Source organism: Heterocephalus glaber, unplaced genomic scaffold (genome assembly GCF_053883595.1).
Source record: "Heterocephalus glaber isolate CG9 unplaced genomic scaffold, H.glaber_assembly_v1.0 deba00001545, whole genome shotgun sequence".
NCBI classification, from domain to species: domain Eukaryota; kingdom Metazoa; phylum Chordata; class Mammalia; order Rodentia; family Bathyergidae; genus Heterocephalus; species Heterocephalus glaber.
Window position 1 is genome coordinate 2,220,663 of NW_028258338.1, and position 17,650 is coordinate 2,238,312.

General features: G+C 45.7%; 1 protein-coding gene and 1 long non-coding RNA gene across 2 annotated transcripts in view; both read right to left on the minus strand.

The window, feature by feature from the left end:
• The window catches only part of LOC110347297 (uncharacterized), a 43,961-nt gene extending 39,382 nt beyond the window's left edge, over positions 1–4,579 (minus strand). The window contains exons 1-2 of the long non-coding RNA XR_002391829.2: positions 4,359–4,579; positions 4,166–4,240 (exon numbers count right to left, since the gene is read on the minus strand). This is a non-coding gene — a long non-coding RNA (uncharacterized LOC110347297). The remainder of the gene's footprint in view (positions 1–4,165; positions 4,241–4,358) is intronic.
• Positions 4,580–9,302: 4,723 nt separating this feature from the next.
• Tspyl2 (TSPY like 2) lies at positions 9,303–15,723 on the minus strand. Its single transcript, XM_004873498.4, has 7 exons — positions 14,783–15,723; positions 13,367–13,444; positions 13,152–13,263; positions 12,925–13,070; positions 12,705–12,799; positions 11,705–12,393; positions 9,303–10,012 (listed from the first exon to the last, which is right to left on the minus strand). The coding sequence occupies exons 1-7, from the start codon at positions 15,560–15,562 to the stop codon at positions 9,885–9,887; spliced, it is 2,028 nt and encodes a 675-aa protein (XP_004873555.1). The 5' UTR covers positions 15,563–15,723; the 3' UTR covers positions 9,303–9,884.
• Positions 15,724–17,650: the final 1,927 nt, after the last annotated feature.

Genomic DNA, 17,650 nt, shown 5'->3' on the forward strand with positions numbered 1-17,650 from the left:
GGATAGTCATGCATGTACCACTGGTGGTTCAAGCCACCCTGTGGCGAGACATGAATTATGGTCCCATTGTGAATGTCTTAAACAAGGAGATTGGAAGCATGAGAGAAGTTAAGGGTAAAAAGTTGTTCAGTCCCAGTGGAGTTGAAAGATTTCTAGAAGTAGGGTACTAGTAGTAGTGAGCTGGAAGGGTAGGAAGTACTGTTTGGAAAGCAGATGTCAATAACTGAGCTTATGGAGACAATACAGTCATAGATTTTGCTAAGAAGAAGGGTAACACTGTTCAACTGGGTGGCTGATGTGGGGCTGAAAGGTAGAATATTTGTACGAGAGTGGGTGACAGAGCTGAGAGGTGAAAATCTGAGAAGGACCATCTATGAGGGTATTAAAATCACCCAGTTAGGACTGGAGCAGTGCTAAAGAGAGTGACAGTGAGCTCAAAGCCAAACTAGGAATGAGGAGTGGTGGGGCAGGTATGTGTATGTCTGTATAGGACAACACAGAGAGGCAGTGGATGGTAGTATGATGATTTAAGGTTTGGAACGGGGTGGTTAATATTTACATAATCTCACAGTATCTCACTATAAATCAATTATTACTTACAGAAGAAAAAAAGAGTACAGGGCTGGGGATGTAACTCAGTAGTAGAATATTTGCCCAGCATGCATAAAACAACAACATACCCCACAAAAAACAAAATACAAAAAAGAAACAAAAAACTCCCAATGACAACAAAAACAGTACAGTTATGTATTACCTAACAAGAAGGATATATTCTAAGAAATGTGTTGTTAGGTGACCTTATGGTTATGCAAACATAACAGAGTACACTGTCTTGTAAGTAAGACACTAAGATGGTAACAGTGTCACTAGCCAATAAAGCCTTATGGACCACTGTTGCACCACTGACCAAAACATCATTATGTGGCACATGACGACAACTACAGTAGATAAACCTGGCAGACATCACCTTAAATAAGTAGTCAAAGAAAACAAAATTAGTATTGGGACAAAATGATATCATGAGCCTCCTAATATGATACACTGAAGACACATCTCTTTTGTGGAGTTCTTACCAAAATAACATAACTTGAATATAATGACAATGAAACTTTAAACAAACCTAAATTCTATAAAATAACTGGATTCTTCAAAAGTATTAAAGTCATAAAATACAAAGATTAAAGAACTCTTCCAGATTAGAAGAGCCTACGAATACATGATGACTAAATGTAACATGAGATCCTGAATTGAATCCTAGAAGAAAAAAAATAGTATTAGTAGAAAAAATTGATGAAATCCAAGTAAGTTCTGTACTTTTATTAGTATTATACCAATGTTAATTTTCTAATATTTTTGGTAGTACTGGGGATTGAACCCAGGACCTTCACAATGAGCTACATCCCCAGGCCTTTTTTATATTTTATTTTGTGATAGGATCTCACTAAGTTGCTAAGATGAGTGGGCTGGGCTCAAACTTGTGGTCCTCCTGCCTCAGCTTCCCAGAGTGCTGGAATTATAGGCATGCACCATCACGCCTAGCTAATTTTCTTAATTTTTGATGTTTAAACTATATATATATATATATAATTTCTTAATATTTAGGGAATCTGAGTAAGGCTATATAGGAACTCTTCTGAAATTATTTAAAAATTTGAACATTTAAAGACTCTAAAAACAAGACTAGGGATATAGCTTAATGTAGAACACTTGCCTAGCGTGTGCCAAGCCCTGGGCTTGATGCCCGCACTTCAAAAACAAAAAACTAAAACTAAAAACAATCAAACAGAAAATGGTTAAGGAGGATGGAAAGAAAATGTCTGCAAAGCACAATCAGGAATGATGACACCTACCCCTACCTCCCAGTCTCCTGATAAGAGAGGTATGAAGGAGCTGCTGAAGGAAAAAATTGTTAAAGGAGAAGCCAGACCATTACTCAAGCAGTGGTTCTCAGTGTGGGCAGTTCAGGAATGTTTTGAGGCACTTTTGAGTATCACAATAATTAGTGACATTTAGTAGGCAGGGACCACAAATGCTCAGCATCCTGCAGTGCAAGAGATAGCTCCACATAACAAAGAATTGTACTATATCCCATACAACTTTAGAATATCACACCAGACCATCATGTATATGAAAAGTCTGTTCATTATTCATTTAACATTTACTGAGAAAGCCTACTATGTACCAAGCACTGTTTTAGGTAACAGAGATATATCAGGGAACAAAAAAACAAAAATCCCTGTGCTTCTGGAATGTACAATAGAGTCTGCCAATAAACAAACTTCAGAGAGGTAAGTCATATAGTCATGTGTTGCAGGATATTTCAGACTGCATATATGACAATGATCCCATAAGATTAAACTGCCTAGTGTGTTACTCAGCTTTCCATTTATATGATGATACCTGAGCAAATCAGCTTAAAAGAAGAAAAGATTTATTTTTCCTCTTGATTTCAGAGGTTTCAGTTCATGGTTGGTTGGCTGGCTTTGAGGCCTGTGGTGAGGCAGAACATCATAGTGGGGAATATGTGGTAAAACAAATATGTTCAGCTCATGGTGGCTGGGAAGCAGAGAGAGAGAACAAGGAAAGGGCCTGGGGACAAGATATCCCCCTCAAGGACATACTCCCAATGACCTACTTTCTCCAACTAGGCCTCACTCCTTAATGTTTCCACCATCTCCCAACAGCATGGGGACCAAAACTTCAACATATGAACCTTTGAGGGACATTTCAGATTCAAACTATAACACCTAGAGAGGGTATAGCAGTGATAATTTGCATAAAATGTGCACACAATGACAAAATCACCTACAACACATTTCTCAGAACATATGCCCATTGTTAAATGACAGACACATGACTGTATTATGTAAGAAGGCAAAGAATACCACAGAGTAACAGCAGGGTTAGTGCTAGGGGAGAACTGAAATTTTAAACAGGAAAGTCAATGTAGCCGTCATTGAGAAAGTGATATCTTAGTAGAGGCCTGAAGGAAGTATTCAAAAGTTAGGATGAGAAAGGTAATCCCTGAAGGTGAGTTTCAGAAGACCTAGTAGAAGGCATTCAAGATGAGGACCAAAAAGAGGATGTTCACCAGCAATCCTAGCACTCTGGGAGGCTGAGGCAAGAGGATCACAAGTTTGAGCCCAGCCTGGACAACTTAGAGTCCCCCCCGCCCCTTTTCTTGAGACAGGGTTTCACTTTGTGGCTCAGGCTGACCTTGAACTCACTATGTGGCTCAGGCCTTGAATTCTCTTTGATCCTCTTGCCTCAGCCTCCCAAGTGCTGGGATCACAGGTGAGTGCTGAGATCACAGGCAGGCACCACCACGCTCAGCAAGACTATCTCAAAATAAAAAGGCCTGAGGATGTAGCTCAAGTGTGAATGAAGACCCTGTCTGTGTTCAATCTCCAGAGCCGAAAAGAAAGTGAGGCATGTGTGTGGAAAAAAAGAGGATGTCCAGGGCTGCCTTTAACCAAGAGATCCCTGGGCTTCTCGTGGTGATTAACATTATATAGGATGTTGCTCCCCATCCTGGGTGTCTCTACCTGTTTAAAAGAATAGCCTGGGGATGGAGGGGGGGGGGGTTGTCTCTCCTCAATAAAACCAGAAGTAGCCCAAGGGCAGGCATCATTTTTCACCCTGACCTAAGGCCATGCTCATATAAACAGTGCAATTCTAGCCTCTTTAGGGATGGGAAAGAGGTTGAAAGAGGAAAAATAACAGAGAATGAAAGCATTCTGAAGAAAGATACATCAGGGGAAGGATCAGAGACAGGGACAAAACAAAAATACAGTCCAAGAGAAACAATACTCTTCAATTACGACAGTCACTAATTATTGACAAATTTCTAGGGGTCAGTAACTGGGCAAAGTGATGCAGCCCCATTTCACAGATGATGAAACTAAGGCCCAGACAGGTGAAGTAGACAGCTCAAGGTCTCATACGTAGTTGTAACTGGCCGAGGTAGGATCTACGCCTCCAAGGTCTGGGTTGCCTAGTGTGACCCAGGAGAGAGCGGCAGTGACTGTGAGGTGGGGGAGAGATGGAGACCGACAGGCACACAGGAGATCACATGAGTGGCAGACTGGCACAGAATCATTACCTAGGAGACTGTGGGGAGGGAGTGGAAGGAGGGCGCAGGCGGTGAGCTCCGCAGTGTACTCACCTGGTTGCCCTCTAGGGGCCGCTGGAGCATTCGCCCTCCCTTTGCCACCTGCAGGATCCTCTGGCACCCGCTGGCCTAGGGTTGAGAGGCCGCCTAGGTAAAAGCTCCCTCAGCCCCCACCCCTTCCTGCGCTCCAACCCCGCCTCTTCCACCTGCCATTCCCCCGCCCCCGCCCCATTTCACGGCTTCTCACCCGACACCCGGGCCTTCTGCTCTGCCAGTAGGCCAAGTGACGCCAGGGGCCCGCAGCAGGATCTCGCGAATACACTGGATGCTTCCCTCCCTCTGGCTCGAGCTGGAGCGGGGTCACCAGTCTCCACCTCTACCGAAGGCTTCAAGGTTCCCATTGGAGGAGTGCCTCCAGCCTTCCCCGGAATTGGCGGAGATAGAAACACTTTATTTTTACCCCCTAGGCCAGGATCCAAGCAGAAGAAAACTCCGCCCCTTTGGGGGTCTCTGATTGGTTTACGATCCAAGCCCACTCTTTAATAGGATTGGCCGGGAAAGGAGCTCTCTTTACTGTGTATTGCCCGCCTATTAGGGCTTCAGAGGTTTAATTGGGAACATGCAAAAGAGGCCAAAGCCTGGCCCGCGCCAGACCCTCAAGTTTCCCCTCCATAAACTACGCTGCATTTCGACAGCTCTGCTAAGAGACATAACTCTGTCCCCAGTTTTCCACAGCTGCACAACCACGTTTCTGAGACAGGTTTTTCTCTCTGTCTTGTGGTTTACAGAGTTCCTAATTCCATCCATGGAGGGTAGGTGGATATAGTGTATCAACTCACCAGCCTCTGCTTCTTACTGAAACATTGGTCAAGTGGCAGCCCTGCCAGGTGCCTTAGTTTAACCATCCGTGAAATGGAAAGATATTTAATCCTCCCCACAGTGTTGTACGGATTAAATAAGAACATAAAATAATTCCTTGAGGAATAAATAATTAAGGTCTCTTCTCCCAATGTTCAGGCAGAGGAAACTACAGCCAGGAGGGCCAAACTAATTGGCTTGAAATCACACAGCCACTGCCCAGAATAAAACCCAGGCTTCTGTTTTCCAAAGAAAAGCTATTTAGGAAGGAATGAAGACAGGAAGGACCCTCCTATTAACAGGGGTTTTAATTTGGGTTTCACAGACCTCCAGTTGAATCTGGGGGCAGGGTTTGGAGGGGGAGGGGCTCATCAACCTGGATGGGGAAAAGATTTACATCTTTTATTTCCCTCTCTGCTAACTAAAGTTTAGTACAGTACTTTTGAATAAAGAATGCAACTAACCATATTGGTAATAGTATTGCTAACTGTCACCAATAGAAATCACAGAGATTTTCACATCACATTATAGATTTTGCAGATCTCTTAAAATATATAATCTCATCACTGTCCTTAGGCTCTCCATAAAATTGTAGGATTTAATGGACTAATGGGGAGCATATATATTACTATAGCACATATTTGCTTTTTCCATATTTTAGTAACCACTTATATAGTATTTCAACATAATCAGTTTCCTCTGAAATTCTAAGTATTTTATGGACTTAATTTTTTTTTCTGAGGAAAGGTTTGTAGGCTTTGCTAGGTCGCCAAAGAGATCGTGGCACAAAAAATTAAACCTGAACTCTGGGCTCCAGGAGGACAAAGACTTGGTTTCTCTTGTGTCTTTGCTGTGTCCCTATCATCCATTCTAGTATGGCACATACAATCAGTGTTCAACAAGTGTTTATTGAATGGATAATAGGATTCCTCTTCAACCATCCTCTACACTCCCAACTGAAGAAACCAGAGCTGGCTTTTGGTCACCTAAGAAGGAGACATGTTCTTGAATCTAGTTTTGTTGTTGGCAATTTGATTCTGTTCACAGAGATGGACAGTACTTTAATGGTCTGGCCCCAGGAGATTGTGGGAACCATTACACCTAGGAGCAGTGCCCTTTGCTGCAGAGGGAGTAAGTTATAAAGGATATGAAGACAAGTAGTTTCGGCATGGGAACAGGCACAGGAACAGGGTGCATTGGGACTGTGGCTATTCATCCTTCTCCTGGTTTCTGTTTAAGGTCCCAGGAAATAGCGCCTGACTTCTCTGATCTTCAGTAAAGACTGTATTTTGAAGCTAGATGTGATCATAAAAACCTTCTAGAAGAGCCCTCCCCCCTTTTTTTGGAGGCACAAACTGAGAAGTGAGGGCACAGAGAACAAGATGTTGCTCTGGGCAAAGAACATCTTCTCCTTCTGTGCCTCAGGCCAGGACATGAGCACCCTTGCCAACTACAATAGAATCCCATAACTAGCTCCTAACGGCGGCTCTGAAGTCCAGAGGTTCTCTCTGACCAAGTGGATGAAGAGGAAACTCAAATGCCAGGATGAAGTGCTAGAGATTTGATTGGAGAGGGGGCAGAAAGTAATCAGGGATGAGTATGATAAAGGCTAGACTTCAGACTAGCTTCAGGGCTAGACTCCATCTTGGGATCTTGAGCAGGTTGCTTTTCCTGGGCTGATACCCCAACATGATTAGCCTAAGGTTATAGATAGGAAAACTGTTGTGTAGTAAAGCAGATTGAGGCAAGAGGAACCAGGCTGGAGCTGGGGAGATAGCTCAGTGGTAGAGTGTTTGTCTAGGGTGCACAAGGCCCTGAGTTCAATCCTCTGTATCAGGGGGAAAAAAAGAGGAGCCAAGTTGGCTACCTCTGGGACTAGCTAAGATCCTCTTGCCAGGCTGACCTCTTCCTGGCCCATTCTAGGGCCTTTCAGCCTAATACCTCCCTTTCCCCCTTTATCACATGTGCCCACTGAGACTGGTTCCAGATAGTTCCGGGGGATGTCTATTTACTCTGCACAAGATGCCTTGACTTAGGATTCTGCATTCTCAGCTCTATCCCGGGGGTATTGTATTACTGTGGACAAGATGTATCCTTCCTTTTTTTGTAGTTTTTTTCTTTTGAGATAGAGTCTCATATGTTGTCCAGGCTAGTCTAGAACTTCTGGGAATTAATCCTCCTGCCTGGGGCTCCTGAGTAGCTGGGACTACAGGTGTGTATCACCACACCCAGCTAAGATGTTCCCCTTTTCTAAGATTCAGTCTTTTCTATCCATCTCTAACAAAGTGAATCAAGGTCAGAACCAGAAACATCAAAATCTCCATCCTCTTCCCAAAACATTTATCAGAAGCATCAAGAGTTATTTCCATGATTTGGTGTTCAGTCATTTGAAAGAAGAGGCCCAGACAGGGAAGCGGTCTTGCCAAAGGCTCCGCAGCAACCTAGCAGTCATCCTGTCTCCTCCCATATCTAAAGCCTGTCAATTTTAGTATTTTAAAAGCTCTCATGGAATGGACAGATTTCTCATGTGGAACAAATCCAATTAATTTACGTAGATACTTTCAAGGAAATGAATCATAACTCTCTAATTCCTTAAGCATGGGCTGCACTTAGTGGCTTCTTTCCAAAGAGTGTGTGTACCACAGAAAACAGAGAAACAAATAACTTTAGAGTGGAGAAACCCAACAGATTCTACCTCAGCCAGGTCAAGTCATACTGATAGTTATGTATACTTGATATAATGAAAATAGCATTTTATTTCAGTGGTCTTCCTCCCCAAACCCATAACCTTCTTTAGTCATGAGAAGAAACATCAGACAAATCCCAGGCAAGGAAAATTCTACAAAATACCTGACCAGTACTCCTCAAATGGTGAGTTCGGGTCATCAAAAACAAGAAAAGTGTGAGAAAGTGTCACAGCCAAAGAAGAGCCTAAAGAGATATGATGACTAAAATGTAGGGTGGTATTCTGGATGAGATCCTGGAACAAAATGGGACGATAGGTTAAAACTAAGGAAATCTGAATAAAGTATGGACTTTGGTTAATCTTTATGAGCTGATATTGGTTCTTTAATTTTAACAAATATTCCACACTAATGTAAAATTCTAATAAGGAAACTGTTAGTAAGGTATGAAGGATTTCTCTGTATTATCTTTGTAATAATTCATTAAATCTATTTTTTTTTCTCAGTACTGGGAATTGAACTCAGGTCCTTGTGCTTGCCAGGCAGGCACTGCACCGTGGAGCTACATCCCTGGCCCAATTCATTAAAACTACAACTGTTCTGAAATTTAAAATTAAGGGGGGGGGGCTCCCACGTCTCTGTGCCACTGTCTTATAAGCTTTAGTGTCAATTTCCCCACTGCTCTCCCTCCCTCTCCCCAGTTCTCCTGGGAGCCAGTAGAGGGCACTCTTGAAAATACAAATCTGACCACATCTGAAGACTTAGTGCAAAATAAAAGCCCTGGATAGAATGTTCCGGAGATACACTGTATCCTAAAAGACCAGAAACCAGAGTCTGTGATAGTTACCATTATGATCCAGAATGAATCTGGGAAATATTTCTGCTGTCCACTGAAATAAAATTCCTGTATCCAAAATTTAACACAGCTCAGCTTTTCCAAGGTCTCCCAGGTAAAGTCTGCTTTTCGGAGCTCCAACTCCCAACCTCCCCACTCCATTGCACAGCTGGAGGTTTTCCCTTTATCTGTATACAAACTCCTCGGCTTAGCCATCTTTTTTCCTGCCCCCCCCGCCGCCCCTCCGCCCCTCCGCCCCTCCGCCAGGCCCAGCTGCAGCAGGACCTTGCACCACCTCCCAAAGAGAGCACTCTAGCTCTACTGGGCTATGGTACTATTCGTGCTTTTTGTTTCAGTAAGAAACATGCCAACGAGAAAAATGGACTCCTCTGGCTCTCCTACGCCCAACTCACACTAGGCCCGAAGAAAGGTTTGACGCACTCTAAATGAAAAGATGAATCACCAAATAAATTGATGTTCTAGGGCACAGAACATCTCTCTAGGCTTGCGCCAGAGGAAAAGGCGTGGGAAGCTCTTTGCTACCTGGCTGGGTCCTTGGCCGCTGCAAGTAGGAGGGGCTTTCTCAACTTCGCTCAACGATTGGCTAGTGCAGTCCGCAATGGTCTGATGCAACGCTTCTCCATTGCCAGGCTGAGCTTGCTCCCCTCAGGTCAAACCCTGGAGCTACTACCATCTTGCAGGGACCCGCGTGGGGCGTGGGGCAGGTAGCTTTGGGCTGGACCGTGGGGAGACTGGCCACTGGGGACGGCGCACTAGGTCAGCACTGGGACAGATTAAAGACTCGAAGCGGCACTTTGAATTTGCTCAGTTTTATTAGGGTCATCAAGATTCACAGGGAGAGGCAGGACTTCTGCGGGAGGGGGCAGGGATACAGCAAAGGCTAAGCAGCCTTGTGTAGTAGACACCAAGGCCTGGCAAGCTAGCAGGCACGGGCGGTAAAAGAGAGGACTGAGGAAGGGAAAAACTTGGGCGAACAGGATGGAGGCAGAGCCTCCAAGGCCACTGCGAGACTGCGATGAAGGCCACAATAGCCCTGCCCGCTTCAGGATCAGGGTGTCCACTCTATACAGCATGGGGAAAGAGGCTGGGGCCAACACCAAAGAGAAGAGGGCTAAAGGGGCCCTGACCAAGGCATCACAATAAATAGCAGCACACAGAAGCCTGTGGGGGAGGAGGGCCAAAAGAGAGGGGATATCTCCCCCCCCCCATGAGAACTCTGCAATTACTAAACCATAAAAATAAACTTTAAACCCGTGTACGAAGTCAGTTACACCCCAGAAGTACAATTCGGGGGGGGGGGGCTGAGAGGAAGGGCAAACAGGGCAAGGGAAAAGAGGGATACAGAGAGGAGATGGCCTGGGGAAGACTAAGATGTTTATCCAGTTTCCCCCATCTTCCTCATGTTGGACCAAGCGTTTGGAACCTGAAGCACCTGCTCCATGTCAGTGTCTTCTGAGTCCACTTCACTTCCCTCCTGGTAGCTGCTCTCACCTTGCTCACTGCCTGTGTAGGGCAGAGAAGCAAAGAAGGAAAAATGGTGGAGGGCATTAGATGGGACTCTAAAAGGGAACAGAACACATAGCCAGGGCTTTTGAGGGCCTGGGACCACTTACCAAGGGCCTCTGCTTGGAACAAGGCCTCCAGGGTGAGGATGAGTGGAAGGGAGGCAGGAAGGCAGGGTAGGCTCCCTGCCTTTGTTCTATCAAAATTGATACCACTCTGGAAGTAGCTTTTTTCCTCACTGTATTCCTCAATGTGTGTTTCTTCCCGAGCTCAAACCTCAGCTGAACTTCTGTTCACCCCCAGGCAGCCCCCTCACTTCTTCCCCCCAATCTGATCCAAACAGGCCCCCTCTGTCTTTTTAAGCACAATATCTACTCCCACCCATGGGCTGGGCAGACAGTTCTGCTTCCCATTCTTGGACAGAAGAGATGCCATCAGGTGGGAAAGAAAAATGATTGACAACTCAGTTTTCCTGCCCCATCTGAAAATGTCTAGATTGATGCAACTCATTCATTCAATGGCTTCATCCTTGGTAGCCTGTCCCTGCCCTCATTAGAAGTCTGTTAGGGACCCCATGCCCAAAACTCCAGGAGTGGCTGATGTTTCTGTCCCTTCCACATCCCTAATGGGCCCACCTCACCCCTGTCTGCCTATAACAAGTCTTCTGGGCCAGATCCAAACCTGGGAATCCCCTTAAATACTGCTTTCTCCCTCAAACCTCTGCATGCAATCCTTCCTTTGCATTTCCCAAAGTGAATTCTTTGGTGGGCAGTGAACACTGGCTTGTGGTCAAGAAGTTTAGGAAATGCTGGGTTCTACAAATTGAAATAGGGTTTTTAGAGCAAGACTTCTCAAAGCCTTTAAGGTGTCAATATACATGTGATTCTACAAGAGGTATTATTGTTGTTATTATTATTCTTTGAGACAGGGTCTTACTGTATAGTTCAGGCTGGTCTTGAACTATGTAGCCCAGGCTGGCCTTGAACTCATGGTGGATCCTCCTACTTCAGCCTCCTAAGTGCTAGGATTATAGGCATACACCACCGCACCCAGCTACAAGAAGTATTATTACATGCAGTATTTCTGCAAATGTTTTTGACCACCACACTCTTTTGTGAAAAGCAGCTTTCAGAACTGGTGAAGCATCCTCAGGAGACAATGTTGGAAATCTTGTCCAACATTCTATGCATTTTCACCCTTCCAGGTCCTTGCCACATTTTCCATTCCATAGAGAATTGCCTATAGTACTTCTCAGTGAGAATGCAGCTTCTAATTCAAAGTTTACCCCCTTGCTCTAGCTCTCTCCTCACCTTCCCCACTGTTGATGCAGAATTAGTTGCTCCGTCTATCCTCTGGGCTCACAGAGCATAATGTTACATCATTGCTAGTAGCCCAAATAAGCCTGGGAGTTCCTAGAAGGCCAGGGCTGGGTACACTGTATGTTGAATGTGTCACTTTTCCCCCTGTATATATGTATCCTTTTTAGTTTTCCACCCACTGTGTCCTATCTCCTGTCCACCCATCACTTAGAACTGAACCATTTTTAAGTTAAATGTTTTCTGGCCTTCCACTGTTTAAAAAGATGCTTTCTCTTACCTCCATAAGAATAGACTGTGTTCATGTCTGAATAACCTACACCAGGTTTTTTCTGAAAAAAGAGAATGAAGGAAGGTAAAGAGGGGTCTTGCTCACCTTCCTCATTGCCCTCTTCCTCTTCCTCCATTGGTTCTTCAGAGATGATCTCTACCTCATTCTCATAGTTTTCCTGGTTGGTGCTATTATCTTGATCCTTATCAAAGACTACAAAGTCATTCTTGTAGTATTCAATGTCTCTGTCATCATCATCGCTTCCCTCATTGTCACCCTCATTGCCATCATCATCACTGCCCTCATTGTCACCTTCACTGCCATCATTACCTTCATCATCACTGCTCTCATCTCCACTGTCACTCTCAATGCTGTCTTGGTTATTACCACTGCTGCCCTGGTTGCCATCTCCCAGGCTATTGTTGTCACCACCAGGATTATTGTTGGGATATTCATTGTCATAGGTATACTTGTTATTGTCTTCTGGGTTCTCACTGTTGTTATCAGGGCTCTCATTGTCATCAGCACTCTCAGTGGCAGTGATCACGTTGCTGGGGCGCTCATTGTAGTCAGGACTCTTTCTGTCACACAGGCTCTCATTGACGTCAGTTATCTCATTGTCACTGGACTCGAAGTAGTCAGTGGTCTCCATGAAATCAGAGATCTTGACATCATGAATGGTCTCATTGTCAGCAGTCTGGTCAATGTCTGAGATCTCGCTGAGAATGTCTTCCATGGCATAATGGTCATAAGCATCTTCCATGATCAGCATCTCATGATCATCCTTGGCTTTACTGTGGGGAAGTTTATAGCTGAGTATGAGGTTAGTAGGAGGCCCAGGGAATACACTGATAGATGGTAAGTAACTGGGGAGGCTGCAGTCTACAAGGGTCCTTAGGGATGAGGCTAGGGTGGAGAGAGTTCCATTTTTGCCTCTGGCCTACGCTTGTAACCTCAAGCCATTTCTGGGCATTATTCCTCACTTGTAAAACATTGCACTCGATTATCTCAAAGGTCCCTTGTGGCTCTATGAATCCTGTGATACCAGCCTAGTCTTTGCCCCATCTCCAACAAACTACTTCTCAGCTACCAATTCCCCCATCACCTTTCTTTCTCTTCTTGCTTCTTTCTGGTTGCCCTGATGCTCCCTTCTCTCATGTAGTAGCGTAGAGGGTTAACCCACAAGTCATTCTTGATAATCTGTTGAAAAAGAAAAGGAAGAACAGAGCCATGAATATAAGTCCCAGACCCTATTCCCAATTCCCCAGGCACCCCAGGGGAAGCCTAACAAGGCCTTTTCTGGTAATAACAGAAAGTAGCCTCACCTCAGCAATCCTGTCAGCTTCTGGAAGGCTGTGGTTTGAGAACCAGCTAAAGAAGCTATGGTTGGTGTCCTGGTTCCTGCGACCGTGGGCCTGGGGTTCCTGGCCCCGATGCCAGCGGATTGGAGTGGAGTGAGACACTAGCCGGCCTAGGGAGAGAGGAAGCCATGAAGAGGAGACTGGCTAATGATAGATGGAGAGACATGGATTTATCCTGGACTGCCACTTACCAGAGCGGTTGCGTTGGAACTCCTTGACAATCACCATGTTTGTAAAGTAGGGATTTGTCTGGAAGTATAGCTTCATTTTGTAGCCCATGGAGATATGTCTGAGATCCTGTACCTGCTCAAAATGGAGGTAATGATGGAATCTGCCTCCACCATGGCCCCTCCTACCCTCCTCACCTCAAAGAACCAGATTCTTTGGCCTTCCTCTTTGGCCTGACCTGAAGATTGGTCAAGTAGCGGAAAATGTCTTCATCACGTTGGTTGATCAAAATTGAAATTCTGGGGTGGTTGAGGAACTGATGAGTGGAGCAGTTTAGGTCAAGGATTAACTGTTCAATGAGAAGGGAGGGAAGGCCAGGCAGGGCAGAGCAAGAGAGGCTGGAACAGGAGGATTCCTTCTGTGTTAATGTATATGGAGCAAGTGGGTTATGGGACATGACTTATACTTGTATTACCATGATATATCTATGTGGTCAGATTGTTCATGCAACATTAAACCTCTGTTAGATGGTTCATATTTGCTGTGTCTATGTCCATGTGATTTTTGTTTCTAGGTGCTGATGGTTTATATTCACTTTAGTGTGGCTGAGAACTGAAGGCCCTGTGTTTAAATGCTGCTGCATATGCTGCTGAGGGCCTGTAGTCACATATTATATATGTGGGTGTTGAGTGAATAGCTCTGAAGGTGTGCTAAGGACCTATGGTCATATAATACTGTGTCTGCCTAAGTCTTGTATCTACATGATACTTTGTGCCTGTGTGCTGAGGGCCTGTGATCATATGCTACTTATACCAGGGAATCCATGTAATTCTGTTGAGATGTTAAACCTATGTGTTCTTAACATGTTACATGGATTTAGGTATACTCCTCTGGGATGTGCTTAACAATCACCAATAGTGAATGGGATTTTTCCTGTTCTCTTTCCTCCATTTAACTTCTTGATCTTCGTACCTAGGTATTCTTTCTCTCTCTTTTTTTTTTTGGTACCGGGGATTGAACTCAGGACCCTGCACTTGTGAGGCGGGTGCAGTGCCACTGAGCTAAATTCCTGGCCCAAGGTATTTTTTCTCTTGACCCTTCAGGTGCTCCAGCACTCCTCTAGGCCCCTCTCCTCTAATGGAGTGCACTTCAATCAGGACTGAGATCTCCTAGTGCCTATGAAGAGCCCTAGGCTTGCAGAGCCCTGTGTAGCTTAAGCACACAGTTGGGCAGTTTCTTTGCTGTATGCTTTTCTCCTCCCACTTCACTATCTCTGAGTCAATTTATCTTCTGTATGCCCTTCCTTTCCTTCTTTCACCATCTCTGGTCCAACTCTTCTGCTGTGTGCCCCCTCTATTACCCTCCTCCTTTTCATTGTGATGCATTTTTTTGTTATGCTCTTCTCACCTTTCCCATCTGAGGTCAGATTTTTCTGCTGTGTGCACCCTTCCCCCTTCATCATCTCCAGTCCAGCTTCTCTGCTGTTTTGCCCTCCTCCTTCCATCCCTCTTCCACCCAATCTAGTCCATCATCCCAGGGAGGGCTCGCCCCATCTTTGCTCCTCCCCAACACCCTTTCATTCTCACTGTCCCTCCCCCCACCTCTCCCTTTCTGTCATGGGTTTGTGGCCCATGAGTATCGATGAGAAGGATACTGCTTTGACCCAGAAGCCTGGGATATGCTGGATGATGAGATCTCTGCGCTCCAGGAAGGGTCTTCGCATCTGGATGAACTTGCGCTTGAGACGCAGGAAGGCCTTGCCTGCCTTGATGTTGACGGCTTCCAGGTCCATCTGAATGCTCTCCAGTGCCTGCAGGATACTTTCCATCCTCTCAGCATTCCCTTCTTTGCTTTCCTTCTTCACCTTCCTCCTCCTCCGTCTCCGCCTCCTCCTCACACTTTCCTTTTCATCCTCATCCTCATCTTCCACTATGATGACAGCCTCTTCATTCCTCTTTGGACCCACTAATATCTGGGGCCCCCACACCCCTGAGCTACAGGTTTCTAGGGCCTTCTCTTCAGCAAGGCTGCTGGGCTCTGCAACCTGAATATCAATTTCTAGGCTTTCCCCAGAGGTTTCGGAGAAGGGGGTTGTTTCCAGGCTCCCTGTGGGAGGGGGCACCTCCCCATACCCTGACTCAATCGCAGGATCCCAGCCGGGCCCCCCTGCCCCCAGGGTGAAGTATGCGCGGATCCCTCCCTCCTCTAGAATGACATAGGGAGGCGGTGGGGGCAGCGCCGGGCCCAGTCCCACCCCCCTCATGTCAGCCAGGACCTGTGCCGCCTCGGTTTCCTCCCGGAGCCTCGGACGCTGCTGAGGTGGAGGCAGGGGCAATCTCAGGAGCGGCGGCGGCGGCGGCTGGTGGCGCTGAGAAGGCCCCAAACTGCTCAGGCGGAGGGTCTTGGCAGGAGGACCTTCATCCGGGCGGTCCATGGTTACCGCGCTCACAAAGCTCAGGGGATTGCACTCGCTCCTTCGCTTTCAATCCAGACGTCGCTACCAGTCACACCTGAAGTGCAGCTGTCTACCCTCACAGGAGCAGCTCGCCCCACCGCCTCGCTCTGGCGATCCCTCCCACAGCGCCTGCCCTACTCCCTCCGCGCCAATCGCCAAAGCCCCACCCACTGTTAACGCAAGGGGCCTTGCTCTGCCTCACTATTGGCTGCCGGCCGCCGCTGCGGCTCTTGCGCTCCTCCGACCCCTTCCTTCTCTCACGCAATCTGCTTGCCAACACTACACGTCATCACTTTCCGATTGGTTCCCCTCGCACCTGCCAATCGTAGGATTGGACACCCCACCCCCACCCCCAGCGACGAGAGGAAAACTGCCAGGCAATTGGCTGCGAGGAAAGCTAGGGAGAGAAGCTTTCTTTCTCATTCTTGCAACGTTTTATCCAATGGGGAAAGTACTAGACGTTCTGAAGACCAGAAAAGAAGACGAAAAACAAACGCAGGCACTGAGGAGGTTGTGCTCAAAACCGAGGAGCCTCGCTGTCGTCCCCCCCCCCTTCTCCTAAGCAACTACGCACTTCTTAAATCTGCCCCTTCCCCCACTCCCTGTTTCTGCCCCAGGGGTGAACTCTGCTATTTAGTCTCAGAACCCGGGCTGACCTGGCGCCTGCAATTTAGGCACCCTGGGTCTTTGGTATTCGGGCCAGATTTTAAGGTGGCGTTTTCTATCTCTACAAAAATGGCTCTAAAGATAATCACACACACACTCACACACTTCTTTTGCATCATAAAATGATTGATTCATTCAGCTCATCTAGCTTTTTCTAGGGCTTTCTATCTCCGTCTACTAAATATTTATTAAATTTATCTTGCTTTTAATTGTATCTTAAATTTTGTGTGTGTGACTAGAGATGTATGGTCCTGGGTAAGGCATGATGGTGGAGGTCTGGCTTTGGCTCTGGAATTCACATCAATGGGTGTGCTCCTAACCCTAACCAAATCACTGCTCCTCTGTGAGCTTGTTTCCTATATTAGGTGTCCCTAAAGAGAGGTGTAGGTAACTGCCCATTGCAGCCTTGTTATAGCAGAGAATTAGAGGGAACCTAGGAATTCATCACCAGGGGAATGGATAATAAAAATGTGACATGTTTTAGGATGGATCACTAGAATGAATTAGGTCTATATACGGCAACATGGCTGGATCTCTCAAAAACAGAATATTGAGTGAAAAAACAAACAAGATTTATAGTACAATACTGTTTATGTAAATTAAAACATACAATACCGTATATTTTTCACAGATACACATGTGTAAATAAACACACGAACAGTGGATTGGAAAGACAGGTCAAATACGAAAGAGCAGGTGCGTATGTGGGGTGTGGGAGGATGGAATCAGGGTTGGGTAATGAAGGGTACAAAATGAAACAAAAAGAATAAAAGGGCATGGACCAATGATGATATAATGTGTTAAGAACTGAGGAGTATGGTCAACTCAGTTCTGTGCACCCTAGAGAATTAAGTAAACAAACAGTAAATTGAGTGCCCAGGGAGTAGGAAGACTGGGTATGTTCCCAGATTTGGGTTTTTATGCCATGACATCACTTTCTCTGAATTTAGTCAAAGCTGACCAAAATCCCAGCTGTATCAGTTCCCACAAGGTTTGAACCTCAATTAGTCCCCATTCTCCATGGTGGTCCAATTTCAAGAACACATTGTTTGAGTTTTGGGGAGATGAAAGAGATGAGGTTCTCAAATATCCTGACTTCCTTTCCCCGTATTCAGTGCCTGAACCAAGGGAAGACAATCTTATGCGATGGGAGTCAATCCTCTTGTACATACATACATAATACAATTTCCAAACTCTATCTCCTGAATACCCTACTGCCTGCACCAGCACAAACTCTAGTTTGTCTCCTCTCAACAAGATATGTGTGTGTGTGTGTGTGTGTGTGTGCATGCTATATGTCTCCACATACAGGCATTTGCTTATATGTGTGCACCAGATAAGTTTTCCTTAAGCATGTCTCACCACACAAAGTCTCACAGACACATACTATCTCACTCAATC